A 14,937-nucleotide genomic window follows, 5' to 3' on the forward strand; every position below is an offset into this window, starting at 1 on the left:
GAAACCAGAGGCCTTTCTCCTGGGCATGGTCGGCCAATTGGTGCCAAAGAAGGACAGAACTTTCTTTATGTATGCTACAACAGCAGCAAGAATACTCATTGCAAAGTATTGGAAGACACAAGACCTACCCACTCTGGAAGAATGGCAGATGAAGGTGATAGACTATATGGGACTGGCAGAAATGACCGGCAGAATCCGAGACCAGGGAAAAGAGTCGGCGGAAGAAGATTGGAAGGAATTTAAAGACTATTTACAGAAATATTGTAAAATTAATGAATGTTAGAATGATGTTGGACAGAACTTAAGTGGTTTCCAGCTTAATGCTTAAGAGAATATTAAAAAAAGGTTTAGAAATAAGTAAAAATTAATGGTGAGGATTTGCTGAACTAATAATCTGAATTGGAATACAAAAAAGGGAGGTATGAGGAGGTCTGGGAAATAAGTTAAAGGAAAATAAGTAATGGAAACTTTATGTGTTTTTAATTATTTTTATTTTTTGCATTTTTGTTATTTTTTCTTTTTCTTTTTCATTGTATTATTATTGAAAATCTTAATAAATATAATAATAAGGAGCTCCCATTGCTTGGTCCCTGCTCCTGCCAACCTAGCAGTTTGAAAGCACATCAAAGTGCAAGTAGATAAATAGGTACTGCTCCGGCGGGAAGGTAAACGGCGTTTCCGTGCGCTGCTCTGGTTCGCCAGAAGCGGCTTAGTCCTGCTGGCCCCATGACCCGGAAGCTGTACGCCGGCTCCCTCAGCCAATAAAGCGAGATGAGCGCCGCAAACCCAGAGTCGGTCCCGACTGGACCTAATGGTCTTAAGCAGAGGTTGGATTGCCACCCATCAGGATTAGTTAGTTATGATTCCTGAGTTGCAAGACGATGGACTAGATTAACATTAGGGGCCCCTTCCAATTTTCAATGCTATGATTTTATTTGTTTTGTTTTGTTTTGTTTATTGAATTTATATAGCGCCCTATACCTGGAGGTCTCAGGGCAGTTCACATAAAAAGATCGCAACATATAAAATAACAATAAAAGGAATAAATCAATAACACCGCCCCTCCCCCAAAGAGCCACATTTTAAAAGGGGTTAAGATGTTGATCCGGTCAACCAAAGGTCTGCTTAAAAAGGATCGTTTTTGCCTGGCGCCCAAATGTGTATAATGAAGGCACCAAGTGAACTTCCCTGGGGAGAGCATTCCACAGACGGAGAGCCACCACCGAGAAGGCCCCGTTCTCATGTTGCCACCCTCCGGAGCTCTTGAGGAGAGGGCACACGAAGGAGGGCCTCAGAAGATGATCTCGGGTTTCGGGTAGGTTCATATGGGAAGAGGCGGTCCTTGAGGTATTGCGCTCCTGAGCCGTTTAAGGCTTTATAGGTCAAAAACCAGCAACCTGGCTGCTGAATTCTGCACCAACTTAAGTTTCCAAAGAGTCTTCAGAGGCAGCCCGGGTTAAGTACTTAATTTGTTCCGGAGGTCCATTCTTAACCTGAAACTCTTCTTAACCTGAAGCAGCACTTTAGCTAATGGGGCCTCCTGCTGCCGCCGCGCCGCCGATTTCTGTTCTCATCCTGAAGCAAAGTTCTTAACCTGAAGCACTATTTCTGGGTTAGCGGAGTGTGTAACCTGAAGCGTGTGTAACCCAAGGTACCACTGTATGTTCAAAGACTGGAGGAGTTGGATAAATCTTTGTTCCTTGTTGTTGGGGGTGAAGCAGCTCCCACCATCGTTCACGATTGGTCATGGGCTGGAGTCCAACCGTATCTGGAGAGCCATACAGGTACAGAACAATAGAATCCTAGAGCTGGTTGGGACCCCATTGGATCATCTGGTCCAACCCCTGCAATACGTCCCCATAGGGGGATCAGACCCATGACCTTGTCTTTATCAGTGCTACGCTCTAATCCATGGGTAGGCAAACTAAGGCCCAGGGGCAGGATCCGGCCCAATCGCCTTCTCAATCTGGCCCGCGGACAGTCCGGGAATCAGCGTGTTTTTACATGAGTAGAATGTGTGCTTTTATTTAAAATGCATCTCTGGGTTATTAGTGGGGCATAGGAGTTCGTTCATTTTTTAATTTTATTTTTTTCAAAATATAGTCCGGCCCCCCCACAAGGTCTGAGGGACAGGGGACCGGCCCCCCTGCTGAAAAAGTTTGCTGACCCTTGCTCTAACCAACTGCGCTGACCGGCAAAGCTGCATCGACAAACCCCACCCATCTGGTTCGGCCGCAGTGTTCACCGGAGAGCTTTGCGCGGGTGCGAAACGCACTCTGCGTGCGCTCAGGAGCCAAAGACGCCCTTTTCGGACATCACCTTGCGATGCCTCCAGAGGTTTCTGGCCCTGAGCGCATATCCTGCCCCCCCCAATTTCCCAGTCCCTGTACAAAAGCAGCAAGGACTGGGCTGGATAAATAAAGTACCTCTTTGTGTATGTTGAAGGTTTGAACCTTGCAACCCGGGGGCATGTTATTGGGAATATTGGGGGGGGGGGTGAAATTGGCGGGGGAGAGGGAAGGAATGGGAACAATTAAACACGTCCTCCGTACAACATTTGTTACGTTGCCCTCTGCGGAAAACGAGAAGAATAGAAATCGGAGGGAGAAGGCTGCGCTGGCGAGGGCAGCTGCGTTTTTTTATAATATTAAAAAAGGTTTTAGGATGCTTCGGGATGCGTTACAGGTTGGCAGGTCCCTGCCTCCCCCCCCTCCAATTCATTGCAACAGGCTTCTGCGTGACAGCGGTGGCAGATTGGGGGGGGGGGTTCTTGCGAAGAGGGGGTGGGGGGGTTGAAAGAGAGAGAGAAAGAATGAAAAAAAAAACTGCCCGTCGCTGTCTTAGGAGGAATACGGCAGGGCTGTAATTGGAAGTCTTCTCCCGTGATGAATGAACGGTGCTAACCGAGCCGGCTATAAAACTGAACGCAGGTCCCTCGCTTACTTCATTTGCAGCCGGACCAGTTGCGGAGAGCATCTCACCCCCTGCAGAAACACCGCAGCTCCTGTCTCCGCCGGAGTTTCCAACTTACAGGTGAGTACACTCAGTTTCTGTACTTTTTCTTATCAACACTCTGCACAACAGCTTAAAAAAAAGGAGGGGGAATTGGTTTGCTGGGTTTTAACACCCCCTTTCTTAGGTTCTTCCTCTAAATGTTTTCTGAGGCTACGGATTTTCCCCTTATATATTTTCTTTGGTGGCATTTTCTTTGGGTGCCCAGAGAAAGGTCAGGGGTCTCAGGGCCAGTTGGCTGGCAAAGTTCAACCCCAGGGTGATGTTTTGAGCCCGGTTGCAGCCTCAAAAGTCTCCCAGAAGGCGCCCCCCCCCGGCAGGACCCAGTCGAGGTGTCCCCTGAGCATATGCGGAGTGTGGCAGAAAGCCCCACAGGGAAGGAAGTGAGGTGGGGGAGCCAGAACAAAGCTGGCAAAGTTTGGTGCCGGTTTACAGAGCGGCATCAGCAAAGGGGACGTCACGAGGTCCGCAGGTGTGTTTGAGAGAGAGACCCAGTCCAAATATTTGACCACTGGGAGGTGGAACAGGCTGGCCGCTCCGGCCAGTGCAGGGGATACGAACCATGGTGCAACCTGCGCCAGTCTCAGCCTGGAAAAGAAACGGTTCTCCAAACAAGACGCAACCTCTAAATCTGCTTTGCATCTGTCCAGATGTTAGCGGAGAACTTGCCTGTGTCGAACCCGCTGCTTTGAACCCGGGGTCAGGGATCAGGAGGAGGGTGGGGTGGCGGGCTGAGCCCCTAACCCCTGGCACTGCCCCTCAGTGGTGAGCCGTGCCTCAGTGCTAGAAGATTTCCAGGTGGAAGCGAGCGATTATCCCCTGGCTGAAACTCTGGAGGGTGCTGCTGCCAGCCAGTGTGGGCAGCATAAACCTAGGTCCCTGGCCTGGTTAGATTCAGTTGGTTAGGTGGACCAAAGATCTGACTTGGTGGAAGGAACCTCCGTTAGGTCTCACAGAGCACACACCAGCTTTGCAAAAGGGCTCTTTGATGAACAGGTCGCCCATTTCACAGGATACCCAACTGAGGCTGCTTTGCTTCTGCTGGGCTGCTTCCTTGCCTCTGCCACCCACAATCTCTCCCTTGAGAAGCAAGGACCGCCTCTGTGGTTTTCAGGTCTGCAAGGCAGGTGTGGGCTACCTGGACTGAGGGATGCAGCTCCTTCAGGAGAGCATGGATGGACAGTGTGGTTTTTTTGGGAGAGGAGAGCGTTTCCAACTTGCAGCTCAGCACGCTGGCTGCGATTCCTGCATTTAAGCCGCGATCCCAGGGGGTTGGTCTGGATGAGCTTTGGGAGCCCCTTTCCACCCCGCAGTTCTGTGATTCAACGGCTGCTGCTGCAGAGCGCTGAAGTGGACTGTGTCCCAGAACCAGTGGCTGCCAGGAGTTTGATATGTGCTGCCTCCCCGTCGGAAACCAGGAACGCTTTTCCAGACCACCTCGGTCTAATATTGTTCTCCCAGGACAAGAACTGGCAAACTGGAGCAGAGCCAGAAAGATGTTGTAAGGTCACACAAAGCCCTGTTGCACTGACTCCGACCACTAGTCTAGCTGGCTCGAGGGTTTCGAAGAGGCAGGCGCTCTCCAGGGTACCAGGGACTGAGTCTAGCGAACTCGAGGTCCTTTAACATGTTGCTGTGACCCTTCAGACACAGCTGAACTACAACTCCCATGATCCCTAGCCTTTGGTGATGTTGGCAGGGGGCCAAGGGGCCATCGATTTCCCCAGGCGCGATCCCCCACCCCAAGCGGAAGATTGATAAGGGAGCAATCCGATTCAATTTGCACTGGAAAGCAAATCGATTTGGGTCTGCTCTTCCTGGAACCATCTGGGGAGCTGAAACACAGCCGTCCTCTGAAACCCGCAATTTTGCAATGCGGTTCTGCAGACAAACAAACAAAATGCGTGAAAAAAAATTGAATGAACAGGGCTGAGGTACGCATACAAAGGCATCTCAGTGAGAACAACCCAAAAAAAGCCTTATTATTAGGGAGGGAATGCTTTGCAAAAAGCATGCATCAAAAGTATCATGCAAAATTTCATACAGATGTACAGTGGTACCTCAGGTTACATACACTTCAGGTTACATACGCTTCAGGTTACATACGCTTCAGGTTACAGACTCCGCTAACCCAGAAATAGTGCTTCAGGTTAAGAACTTTGCTTCAGGATGAGAACAGAAATTGTGCTCCGGTGGTGCGGCAGCAGCAGGAAGCCCCATTAGCTAAAGTGGTGCTTCAGGTTAAGAACAGTTTCAGGTTAAGTACAGACCTCTGGAAGGAATTAAGTACTTAATCTGAGATACCACTGTATGTATATGAGGAGATGTTTTCACTAAAGCGCTGTTGAATTTTCATGGGGACTTTTCCCCCCAAAAAATCATGCACCGATGTGGAGAACTGGAACTCAGGATAGGGTAAGCGAGGAACTGAGGGCAGACCCACACCATATGTTTAAAGCACATCTAATGCACATTTTAGGGATGCAGGTGGCGCTGTGGGTTAAACCACAGAGCCTAGGACTTGCTGATCAGAAGGTTGGCAGTTCGAATCCCCACGACGGGGTGAGCTCCCGTTGCTCAGTCCCTTCTCCTGCCAACCTAGCAGTTCGAAATCACGTCAAAGTGCAAGTAGATAAATAGGTACCGCTCCAGCGGGAAGGTAAACGGCATTTCGGTGCGCTGCTCTGGTTCGCCAGAAGCGGCTTAGTCCTGCTGGCCACATGACCCGGAAGCTGTACTTCGGCTCCCTCGGCCAGTAAAGCGAGATGAGCATCGCAACCCCAGAGTCGGCCACGACTGGACCTAATGGTCAGGGGTCCCTTTACCTTTACCTAATGCACATTTAAAGCACATGGCTCCCCTCCCGAAGAATCTCAGGAGCTGCCATTTTCTCTTGCACAGAACTACAATTCCCAGCATGCTCCCAAGATTCCTTGGCAGAAGCTGCGGGTTTTAAATATGAGTTAACTGTGCTTTGAATTTGCAGCGTGACTCACGTGACTGGGGAGCCTCCAGATGTCTCTGGGCTGCAACTCGTAGAATCATAGCGCTGTAGATTTGGAATGAGACCCTAAAAGGTCTGCTAGCCCAGCCCCTTGCAATGCAGGAACCTCAGCTAAAGCATCCCTGATCCGATGCTCTCCTACTAAACTGCGCTCTGCTCCTCGCAAGTGTTTTATTTATTTCAGTCGCACCCCACCTTTTTGTCCAAGGAGCACAACATCCCTGTGAGGTAGACCAGGCTGAGAGGCAGTGACTGGCCCCCAGCGAGCTGCATGACCGAGACGAGATTTGAACCCGGGTCTCTCCCAGGTCTTCGTCCGACACTCTAACCATTGGCTGCATCCCTCAGGAGCAGGTGACAATGCTGGTTATAAATTTCTACCATTCCTTCCAGACGATCCCGGGTCAGAAAAAGGCCAAAGCAGTAAAAAAAAAAGTCCATTTAAAAACTAGGATATAAAAGAATTCACATTTAACGTAATTGAGAGCTATAACAGATGTCTATGCTGCCAAGCGGCAGACTCTGAAGGTCTGCAGCCAAAACTTGCTGTCAAAATGGATTTCAGGTAGATATTCACCTGTGACACCCTAATTATTATTATTAGTAGTAGTAGTAGTAAGGTAAAAGGTAAAGGACCCCTGGACGGTTAAGTCCAGTCAAAGGCGACTCTGGGGTTGCGGTGCTCATCTCGCTTTCAGGCTGAGGGAGCCGGCCTTTGTCCGCAGACAGCTTTCTGGGTCATGTGACCAGCAGGACTAAACCGCTTCTGGCGCAACAGGACACCGTGATGGAAACCAGAGAGCATGGAAACACCATTTACCTTCCCGCCGCAGTGGTACCTATTTATCTACTTGCACTAGTGTGCTTTCGAACTGCTAGGTGGGCAGGAGCAGGGACAGAGCAATGGGAGCTCACTCTTTTCAAACCACCCAAGTTGGTAGCCATTACTGACTCGGTTTTAACTTGGCTGTGTGAAGAACGACTTACTTTTTTCTCTTTCCCAAATCTTCAGCTCTTTTGGGTTTCCTTGGTTGTAAGGGAACCAGCTGAATTTCAGAGGTACCCGAAAGAGCCTTTCGTATATAATTTTATTAAGTTTTCTGCTTTCCAACTGAAAACACTCATTTTGCACCCTTAAGACATCGACGACTTCCCTTCTTCTCTTTCCATGGTTCATTTCGCATATCGTAAGTCCCTGAATATTTTGCAAAAACCAGACCGTTCATTATTCCATCAAAACTTGTTTACACTGCTGAATTTATCTTAAGGCTGCCAGCGTTTTCAGCCGTACGCAACTCTTTCCCATATAACCAATAAACGTTTTCAAATCTTCTCTAAACCTATGTTCTACTTGTTCTCTTATTCTGTATGTTCTCCATGCGAGTTGTGCATATTCTGTCAAATCAAGTTGCCATTATTTTTTGGTTCCGACCTCGCTCGTTTTCCATTTGGGGGCTAACAAAGCACAGGCCGCAGTAAAGATAAAGGGACCCCTGACCGCTAGGTCCAGTCGTGGCAGACTCTGGGGTTGCGGTGCTCATCTCACTATTTTTGCAACAGAAAAATAAAAATCATCTTTGCTTTCACTGAAAGCTGCCTCCATCCTTTCTCAGACCAGTCATAGACTTAGGGGACTTAGAGTCCCTTGTGGCAGCAAAGATCAACCCCCCCAGTGGTCATCTGTGTAAGGTAAAGGGACCCCTGACCATTAGGTCCAGTCCTGGCCGACTCTGGGGTTGTGGCGCTCATCTCGCTTTACTGGCCGAGGGAGCTGGCGTACAGCTTCTGGGTCATGTGGCTAGCAGGACTAAGCCGCTTCTGGCGAATCAGAGCAGCGCACGGAAATGCCGTTTACCTTCCCGCCAGAGCGGTACCTATTTATCTACTTGCACTTTGACGTGCTTTCGAACTGCTAAGTTGGCAGGAGCAGGCACCGAGCAATGGGAGCTCACCCCGTCGCGGGGATTCGAACCGCTGACCTTCCGATCGGCAAGCCCTAGGCTCTGTGGTTTAACCCACAGCGCCACCCGCGTCCCCATGGGCCGCAGTAGTGGCATGCAATTTCTCACGACTTTTGAGTCAGCTGCAGCAAAAGCTCCTCTCACTCTGAACGCAGAACTCTGCCCCCCCTCCCCGTGAAGTTCATCCGTCTAGAGGCGCCCATCATTTGTGCGGCAAATATCAGTGCAATATTGATCCTCTTCCTCTCTGCAAAGGCAGAGAGAGATAAAGTGTGTGTGCTTTGAAGGAATGTTGCTTTGCAACGCCATCAGAAAAGCATTTGTCACTGGCGAAGAAGTTGAGAAGCAAGCGAGTGTTTATAGCCTTCAGACACTTTCCCCTGGGTCTCAGGCCGCTCATTTTGTAGCTGACGCTGGCATCTAGGCTTAATGTCTGTTGGTGTGAGGTGGAATATCTTGAGTCCGGTGGGAAATTGAGCCTTTTAAGCTCACAGGAGATGTTTCTTCAGCAGGAAGAGCGAGAGCTAAAAGAGTCAGCTGTGGGGACGCCAGCAGCGAAATCAGATTTTCACGCTTTTCCTTCCTTGCACACCTGGAAAAGGAAACTCTCACTGGTATGATGAGCAGAGAGAGAATTCTGCCTGTGCATGTCTGGTTTGTTATGTGGCAGCGAAGGGAGAAATGTACCCCTGTGAAATCTGCACCCAGAGAAAGGCAGGACAGAAGAAGAGAACGCCATTGTTCGCTCAACGCATAGGTAAACTGTGGAACTCTCTCCAGCAGAAATAAGGTAAAGGTAAAGGGACCCCTGACCATTAGGTCCAGTCGTGACCGACTCTGGGGTTGCGGCGCTCATCTCGCTTTATTGGCCGGGGGAGCCGGCGTACAGCTTCCGGGTCATGTGGCCAGCAGGACTAAGCCGCTTCTGACGAACCAGAGCAGCGCATGGAAATGCCGTTTACCTTCCCGCCGGAGCGGTACCTATTGATCTACTTGCACTTTGACGTGCTTACGAACTGCTAGGTTGGCAGGAGCTGGGACTGAGCAACGGGAGCTCACCCCCTGGTGGGGATTTGAACCGCCGACCTTCTGATCGGCAAGTCCTAGGCTCTGTGGTTTAACCCACAGCACCACCTGCGTCCCTCCAGCAGAACTACGATGGCTTTAAAAGAGTGTGTGGACCAATTCACAGAGGAGGGAAAGGCTGCTGGCAGCTGCTAGCCATAAGGACTATGGTCTGCCTTGGGTCAGACGCAGCAATAGCTGGAGACGGCCAAAGAGAGAGTGGTATTGTGCTGGACGGTGGCGCTGTGGGTTAAACCACAGAGCCTAGGACATGCCGATCAGAAGGTCAGCGGTTCGAATCCCCACGATGGACGGGGTGAGTTCCCGTTGCTCAGTCCCTGCTCCTGCCAACCTAGCAGTTCGAAAGCACATCAAAATACAAGTAGATAAATAGGTACCACTCCAGCGGGAAGGTAAACGGCGTTTCCGTGCGCTGCTCTGGTTTGCCAGAAGCGGGTTAGTCATGCCGGTCACATGACCCGGAAGCTGTACGCCGGCTCCCCCGGCCAATAAAGCGAGATGAGCGCCGCAACCCCAGAGTCGGCCACGACTGGACCTAATGGTCAGGGGTCCCTTTACCTTTACCTATGCAAACTACACACTTTTTGGGCGTGCATCATTTAGCGACGCAGACTAGATGATACTTGGGGTCTCTTCCAATTCTACAATTATATGATTATATGAAACCACCCACTCCTGTTTCTGTGGGCAGATACTTTCATAAAATCACAGAATCTTTAGAGAGGGACCCAAGGGTCATCTAGCCCAACCCCCTAGAATGCAGCAGAGCCAGATTTCCATAAAGCTACAGGAGGGAGTTCTTGACTTGAGAGGCAGAAGGGGCAGGGGATACAGAGCTACAGATGTTTCGAAAGTCTGCATTTTCATCAATATGAGCTGCAACATCTCACTTTTTTCAAGGCGACCTGCTGGTTTTGTGAAGCACACCAGGCAAAAATGCCCTAGTCATTTGTTTTATTCTTTTGCAAACAGACACCTTCTGTTGCTTTGCCACTCCTCATTTTCTTTCTCTCCCTATTTGTAAACTTCCACGCAAGATAACCGAAGCAAGCTTTAGGTTGTTGCTGCCGCCGCCGCCGATATGCAAATAGATTTCTATGCATTGAAAGTTGATTTCCAGTTTTGCCCCTGTGCAATCAATTAGGGCGAGGCTGCGGCGCTCACCTTCCCCTGAACACAGATTTCTTTTTCATTTTTATTTTCCGCCACCCTGTCCTCTTTTTATTATTATTGATATTTTATTGAGAGGTTTTCATTTATAAAGTATAAAGTGCTGCACAAAGAAATAGGGAAAAGAAAACAGACAAAAAAGACACACAACTGTGTAAAGGGGAAAGAATATTATATGAATATATACAAACAAATTTAATGCATTTTTTAATCTTTTATTGGAAGCTGCCCAGAGTGGCTGGGGATACCCAGCCAGACTAGTGGGGTATAAGTAACCAATTCTTCTTCTTCTTCTTCTTCTTCTTCTTCTTCTTCTTCTTCTTCTTCTTCTTCCCCTAACCCTTACATTATTTTATAAATTTGATATCATTATCCTGATCCTAATAGAAATAGCCTGCTATATTTTTGTATAAAACCATTCCAAATATTGTATTTATCCTAGCAGAGTCTACGTCTGTAAGCAGTCCACTCGGGAGTTGCAAGTGTTGGGTAAAGGTAAAGGTAAAGGTACCCCTGACCATTAGGTCCAGTTGTGGACAACTCTGGAGTTGCGGCACTCATCTCGCTCTATAGGCCGAGGGAGCCGGCGTACAGCTTCTGGGTCATGTGGCCAGCATGACTGAGCCGCTTCTGGCAAACCAGAGCAGCGCACGGAAACACCATTTACCTTCCCACCGGAGCGGTACCTATTTATCTACTTGCACTGCTTGCTTTCAAACTGCTAGGTTGGCAGGAGCAGGGACCGAGCAACGGGCACTCACCCCGTTGCGGGGATTCGAACCGCCAACCTTCCAATCGGCAAGCCCTAGGCTTTGTGGTTTAGACCACAGCTATCATATTATAAATCCACTGATTAAGGAAGATCATGTCAGGCTTCAGGGAAATGGCTTCCTCCCTCCTTTGGAAGCAGATAAGCAGAACAAAGGAAAGGGAGTCTTCTTACCAGTTAGAAACTTTAATAATCACAGAGAGAGAGAAAAAAACACATTTCCCAATTGAGGATTCCACCACTTTTGGCCCCTAGGAACCTACATCACTTCTGCATCTCGTAATCTGAGCTTGTCCCCTCTGTGCTTTCTGTTCTGCCACTTTGAGCCCTTCTCGACTTTGTGGAGGGTGGTGGAAGAATGCTGTCTAGAGACTGTGAATCTGTCAACCCTCTCCCTTCCGGTGTTTCTTCTCCTAGCTCAGGCACAGGCAAACTTGGCCCTCCAGCTGTTTCGGGACTACAACTCCCATCACCCCTAGCTAACAGGACCAGTGGTCAGGGATGATGGGAGTTGTAGTCCTGAAACATCTGGAGGGCCAAGTTTGCCTATGCCTGTCCTAGCTGTTCCTCATCCAGCATTTCCCAGCTTCTGCCTTCGGAACTGTGCCCCTCTGCAAACCGCTCTTCCAAATCTATACAGCAGTACCTCAGTTTATGTGCTTAATCCGTTCCGGAAGTCTGTTCTTAAACCGAAACCGTTGTTAAACCGAGGTGTGCTTTCCCTAATGAGGGCCGGTGCCGTTCCAATGTTTGGATTCTGTTCTTAAAGGTAAAGGGACCCCTGACCATTAGGTCCAGTCGTGGCCAACTCTGGGGTTGCGGCGCTCATCTCGCTTTATTGGCCGAGGGAGCCGGCGTACAGCTTCTGGGTCATGTGGCCAGCAGGACTAAGCCGCTTCTGGCGAACCAGAGCAGCGCACGGAAACGCCGTTTACCTTCCCGCCAGAGCGGTACCTATTTATCTACTTGCACTTTGAAGTGCTTTAGAACTGCTACGTTGGCAGAAGCAGGGACTGAGCAATGGGAGCTCACGCCGTCATGGGGATTTGAACCGCCGAGCTTCTGATCGACAAGTCCTAGGCTCTGTGGTTTAACCCACAGCGCCACCTGCGTCCCTTATTCCATTCTTAGACCAAGGTAAAGTTCACAAACCAGGACACTGCTTCCGGTTTAGTGGAGTTCGTAAACCGAATAGTTCGTAAACGGGGCTGTCCTTAAACCGAGGTACCACTGCACTGTCCTCCTGCTCCTGGGAAGATTCAGGATCCGTATCAGAGAGGCTCCTAGCATTCCTCATTAGTGCAGCCTTCCTCAGCACGGTCCCTGACAGACCATGCCTTCGTTCTTCCCGTTCGTCAATATCAGTCTCTTAGCTACCATTAACCCTGTCTTCTTTCTGCCTATCAGGTGTCTGGACTTGTCAACTCCTCTCCTGGAAAGAGGAGCTGCGGAAGTGAGAAAATGTGGTTGCTAGAAAAAATCCGTGGCTCGGTGGAGAACGGTGGCTCCCGGGGCAACGGCGACTCCGGAGATAAGCAGTCCAAAGGGCCTCTGTACAGCAACGTCCTGACACCAGACAAGATCCCGGATTTCTTCATCCCGCCCAAGCTCCCGATGGTGCCCCCGGAAGCAGAGGGGGCAGAAGGGAAGGCAAAGCCCAATCTGGGCACGTCGGCCTCAGAGCAGAACCTATCGGCCCGCAAGCCGCAGCGCAGCCCGCGCTTGCCGGCTAAAGCTGCCTCGGAGAGCAAAAATCTCCTGAAGGCCGCCAGCCGCCACATCATCCAGATCGAGAGCGCCGACGAATGGGCGTCGGAGGAGGACTTCAGCACCAACGCGGACCCCCAGTCGCAGACAGCCATGTCCCTGCCGTACGTGCCCAAGGCGCAGACATCGTACGGCTTTGCCACGCTCATGGAGAGTCCCCACACTCGCCGCAAGGAATCCCTCTTCCACAGCGAGCACACCAGCCTGTGCCCATCGCAGTCGACCTCTCCCAGCTCCCAGCGGAGGTCTCCTTCGGGAGGGAGCAAGACCAACGGCGAGGGCGGCCACCTCAACCCTTCGGACATCAGCATGTCCCTGATGAACCCCTACCGCTACTTCAGCGGCGGTGAAAGCGACACGTGCTCCTCGGCCGAGTCGTCCCCGTTCGGCTCCCCCTTGCTCTCGCGCTCGGTGTCGCTCCTGAAGATCTTCAGCCAGGAGAACCAGTCCAAAGTCATCAAGCTGAAGCACTCGGTGGCACGCAACAGCTCCCTCTCCACCGACGACAGCTCGGCCGACACCAGCCCCAGCTCGCAGCGGCGCCAGCGGTGCGCCACCCCTCCTGTGGGGGCGGCTGGTGTGGCACAACAGCCGGCGGCGGCGGCGGACCAGCCGGAGCGCCTTCACAAGGAGCACATCATCCCACTGAGCAAAGGGGGCAGCATGCGGCTGGCGGCCGAATACAACCCTTCGAATGCGCGCCTTCGGGTGCGTGTCATCACGGCAGAAGACCTCTACGACAAGCACTGCGATGCGCGGAGCATCAACTGCTGCGTGGCCCTCTATCTGAACCCCGGGAAGTTGCAGAAGCAGCGAAGCACCATCATCAAGAACAGCCGCTACCCCGTCTTCAACGAAGATTTCTTCTTCGACGGGCTGGGGGCCGGCAACGCCAAGAAACTGTCCCTCAAGGTCAAGGTGCTCAACAAGGGAGGTAGCCTCAAGAGAGACACCCTGATGGGGGAGAAGGAGCTCCCCTTAACTTCTTTGCTCCCATTTTCATAAAACGACCTTGGTCACGCCTCCCGCTTGCACCCGTCCCGCGCGGAATGGCTCATTCCTCCACCCTGTAAATACAAGGAAGCTGGAGGGGGAGGCTGACACAAGATGGTGATGGCTACACAGTGTCTTCTCCCCCACCCAAAAAAATGCTTGCTGCATGTTTTAGGGCAGGGAGGGAGGGGGGGGACTAAGCATGTAATCTCGCCGGCTGCTGCTGCGATCCCTTTCCTTGCGAGATCAGAAATATAATTGCCTGTCCGGGGTGGACGAGATATTGCCCTGTGCACAGTGAAGCGTTCTGAATTTATCAAAGAGATGCGCTCATTGCAGGGAGGTAAGGGGGGTGACTATAGGGCTGTTGTAAGTCTGGGAATGGATTCTCAGAACGGATTCTTGCTGCGGCATGCGGATGCATGAACGCAATGGGCTTTTTGCTCTGCTCCCTTCTCCCTGTTGTACCCGGACCCCGTCGAAATGCATGCACCGTAGCAAACTGGCGATCCCTATCGGCCATCAGCTGTTCTTGACCGACGTTGTCTGAGCAGAGGTGGTCAACAGACAGGAATTAATCTGGTGGGAGACAGCGTGAACCAGGGGTCGCCAACTTTATGGGATCTGTGGGTGCGGTTAGAAACCCGGAGAAATGGTTGTGGGTACACAACCTGTTCTGTTGGGTACGGCGGAACGCTTATATCAAGAACTAATTTTGAGTGGGGGTTAGGGTAAGAGACTTTGCTGTCGGTTTCCTGTGCTGCCACAGCTGCCATGTTGGCGACCCTCAGTGTAAATAACCCAGTTGCCTTATGGAAAAGGGGACAGAGGAAATGACCCTCATTATCCGAACATCCTTGCCTTAACAACCTTTTGCAAACGATGCACCTGGGAGCTGGGGATGGCTCGTTCTTTTGCAAGGAGGTACCCTAGCAAGGATGGGACGCGGGTGGCGCTGTGGGTTAAACCACAGAGCCTAGAACTTGCCGATCAGAAGGTCAGCGGTTCGAATCCCCGCGACGACGGGGTGAGCTCCCATTGCTCAGTCCCTGCTCCTGCCAACCTAGCAGTTCGAAAGCACTTCAAAGTGCAAGTAGATCAATAGGTACCGCTCTGGCGAGAAGGTAAGCGGCGTTTCCGTGCTCTGCTCTGGTTCGCCAGAAGCGGCTTAGTCC

At 50.9% G+C, this 14,937-nt stretch overlaps 1 protein-coding gene across 1 annotated transcript; it reads left to right on the forward strand.

The window, feature by feature from the left end:
• Positions 1 to 2,867: 2,867 nt before the first annotated feature.
• Positions 2,868 to 14,778, forward strand: C2CD4C (C2 calcium dependent domain containing 4C). Its single transcript, XM_083720527.1, has 2 exons — positions 2,868 to 3,033; positions 12,410 to 14,778. The coding sequence occupies exons 1-2, from the start codon at positions 2,890 to 2,892 to the stop codon at positions 13,772 to 13,774; spliced, it is 1,509 nt and encodes a 502-aa protein (XP_083576653.1). The 5' UTR covers positions 2,868 to 2,889; the 3' UTR covers positions 13,775 to 14,778.
• Positions 14,779 to 14,937: the final 159 nt, after the last annotated feature.

The sequence above is a fragment of the Podarcis gaigeae genome, assembly GCF_964106915.1.
Source record: "Podarcis gaigeae genome assembly, chromosome: 18".
In the NCBI taxonomy this organism is placed as follows: Eukaryota; Metazoa; Chordata; class Lepidosauria; order Squamata; family Lacertidae; genus Podarcis; species Podarcis gaigeae.

What these genes read in the sequence shown, in the direction of transcription:
- C2CD4C (XM_083720527.1), top strand. Translation starts at nt 2,890, where the DNA reads ATGAACGGTGCTAACCGAGCCGGCTATAAAACTGAACGCAGGTCCCTC. An exon ending in CCGGAGTTTCCAACTTACAG is followed by an intron (nt 3,034 to 12,409) that starts GTGAGTACACTC and finishes TCTGCCTATCAG; the next exon opens with GTGTCTGGACTTGTCAACTC.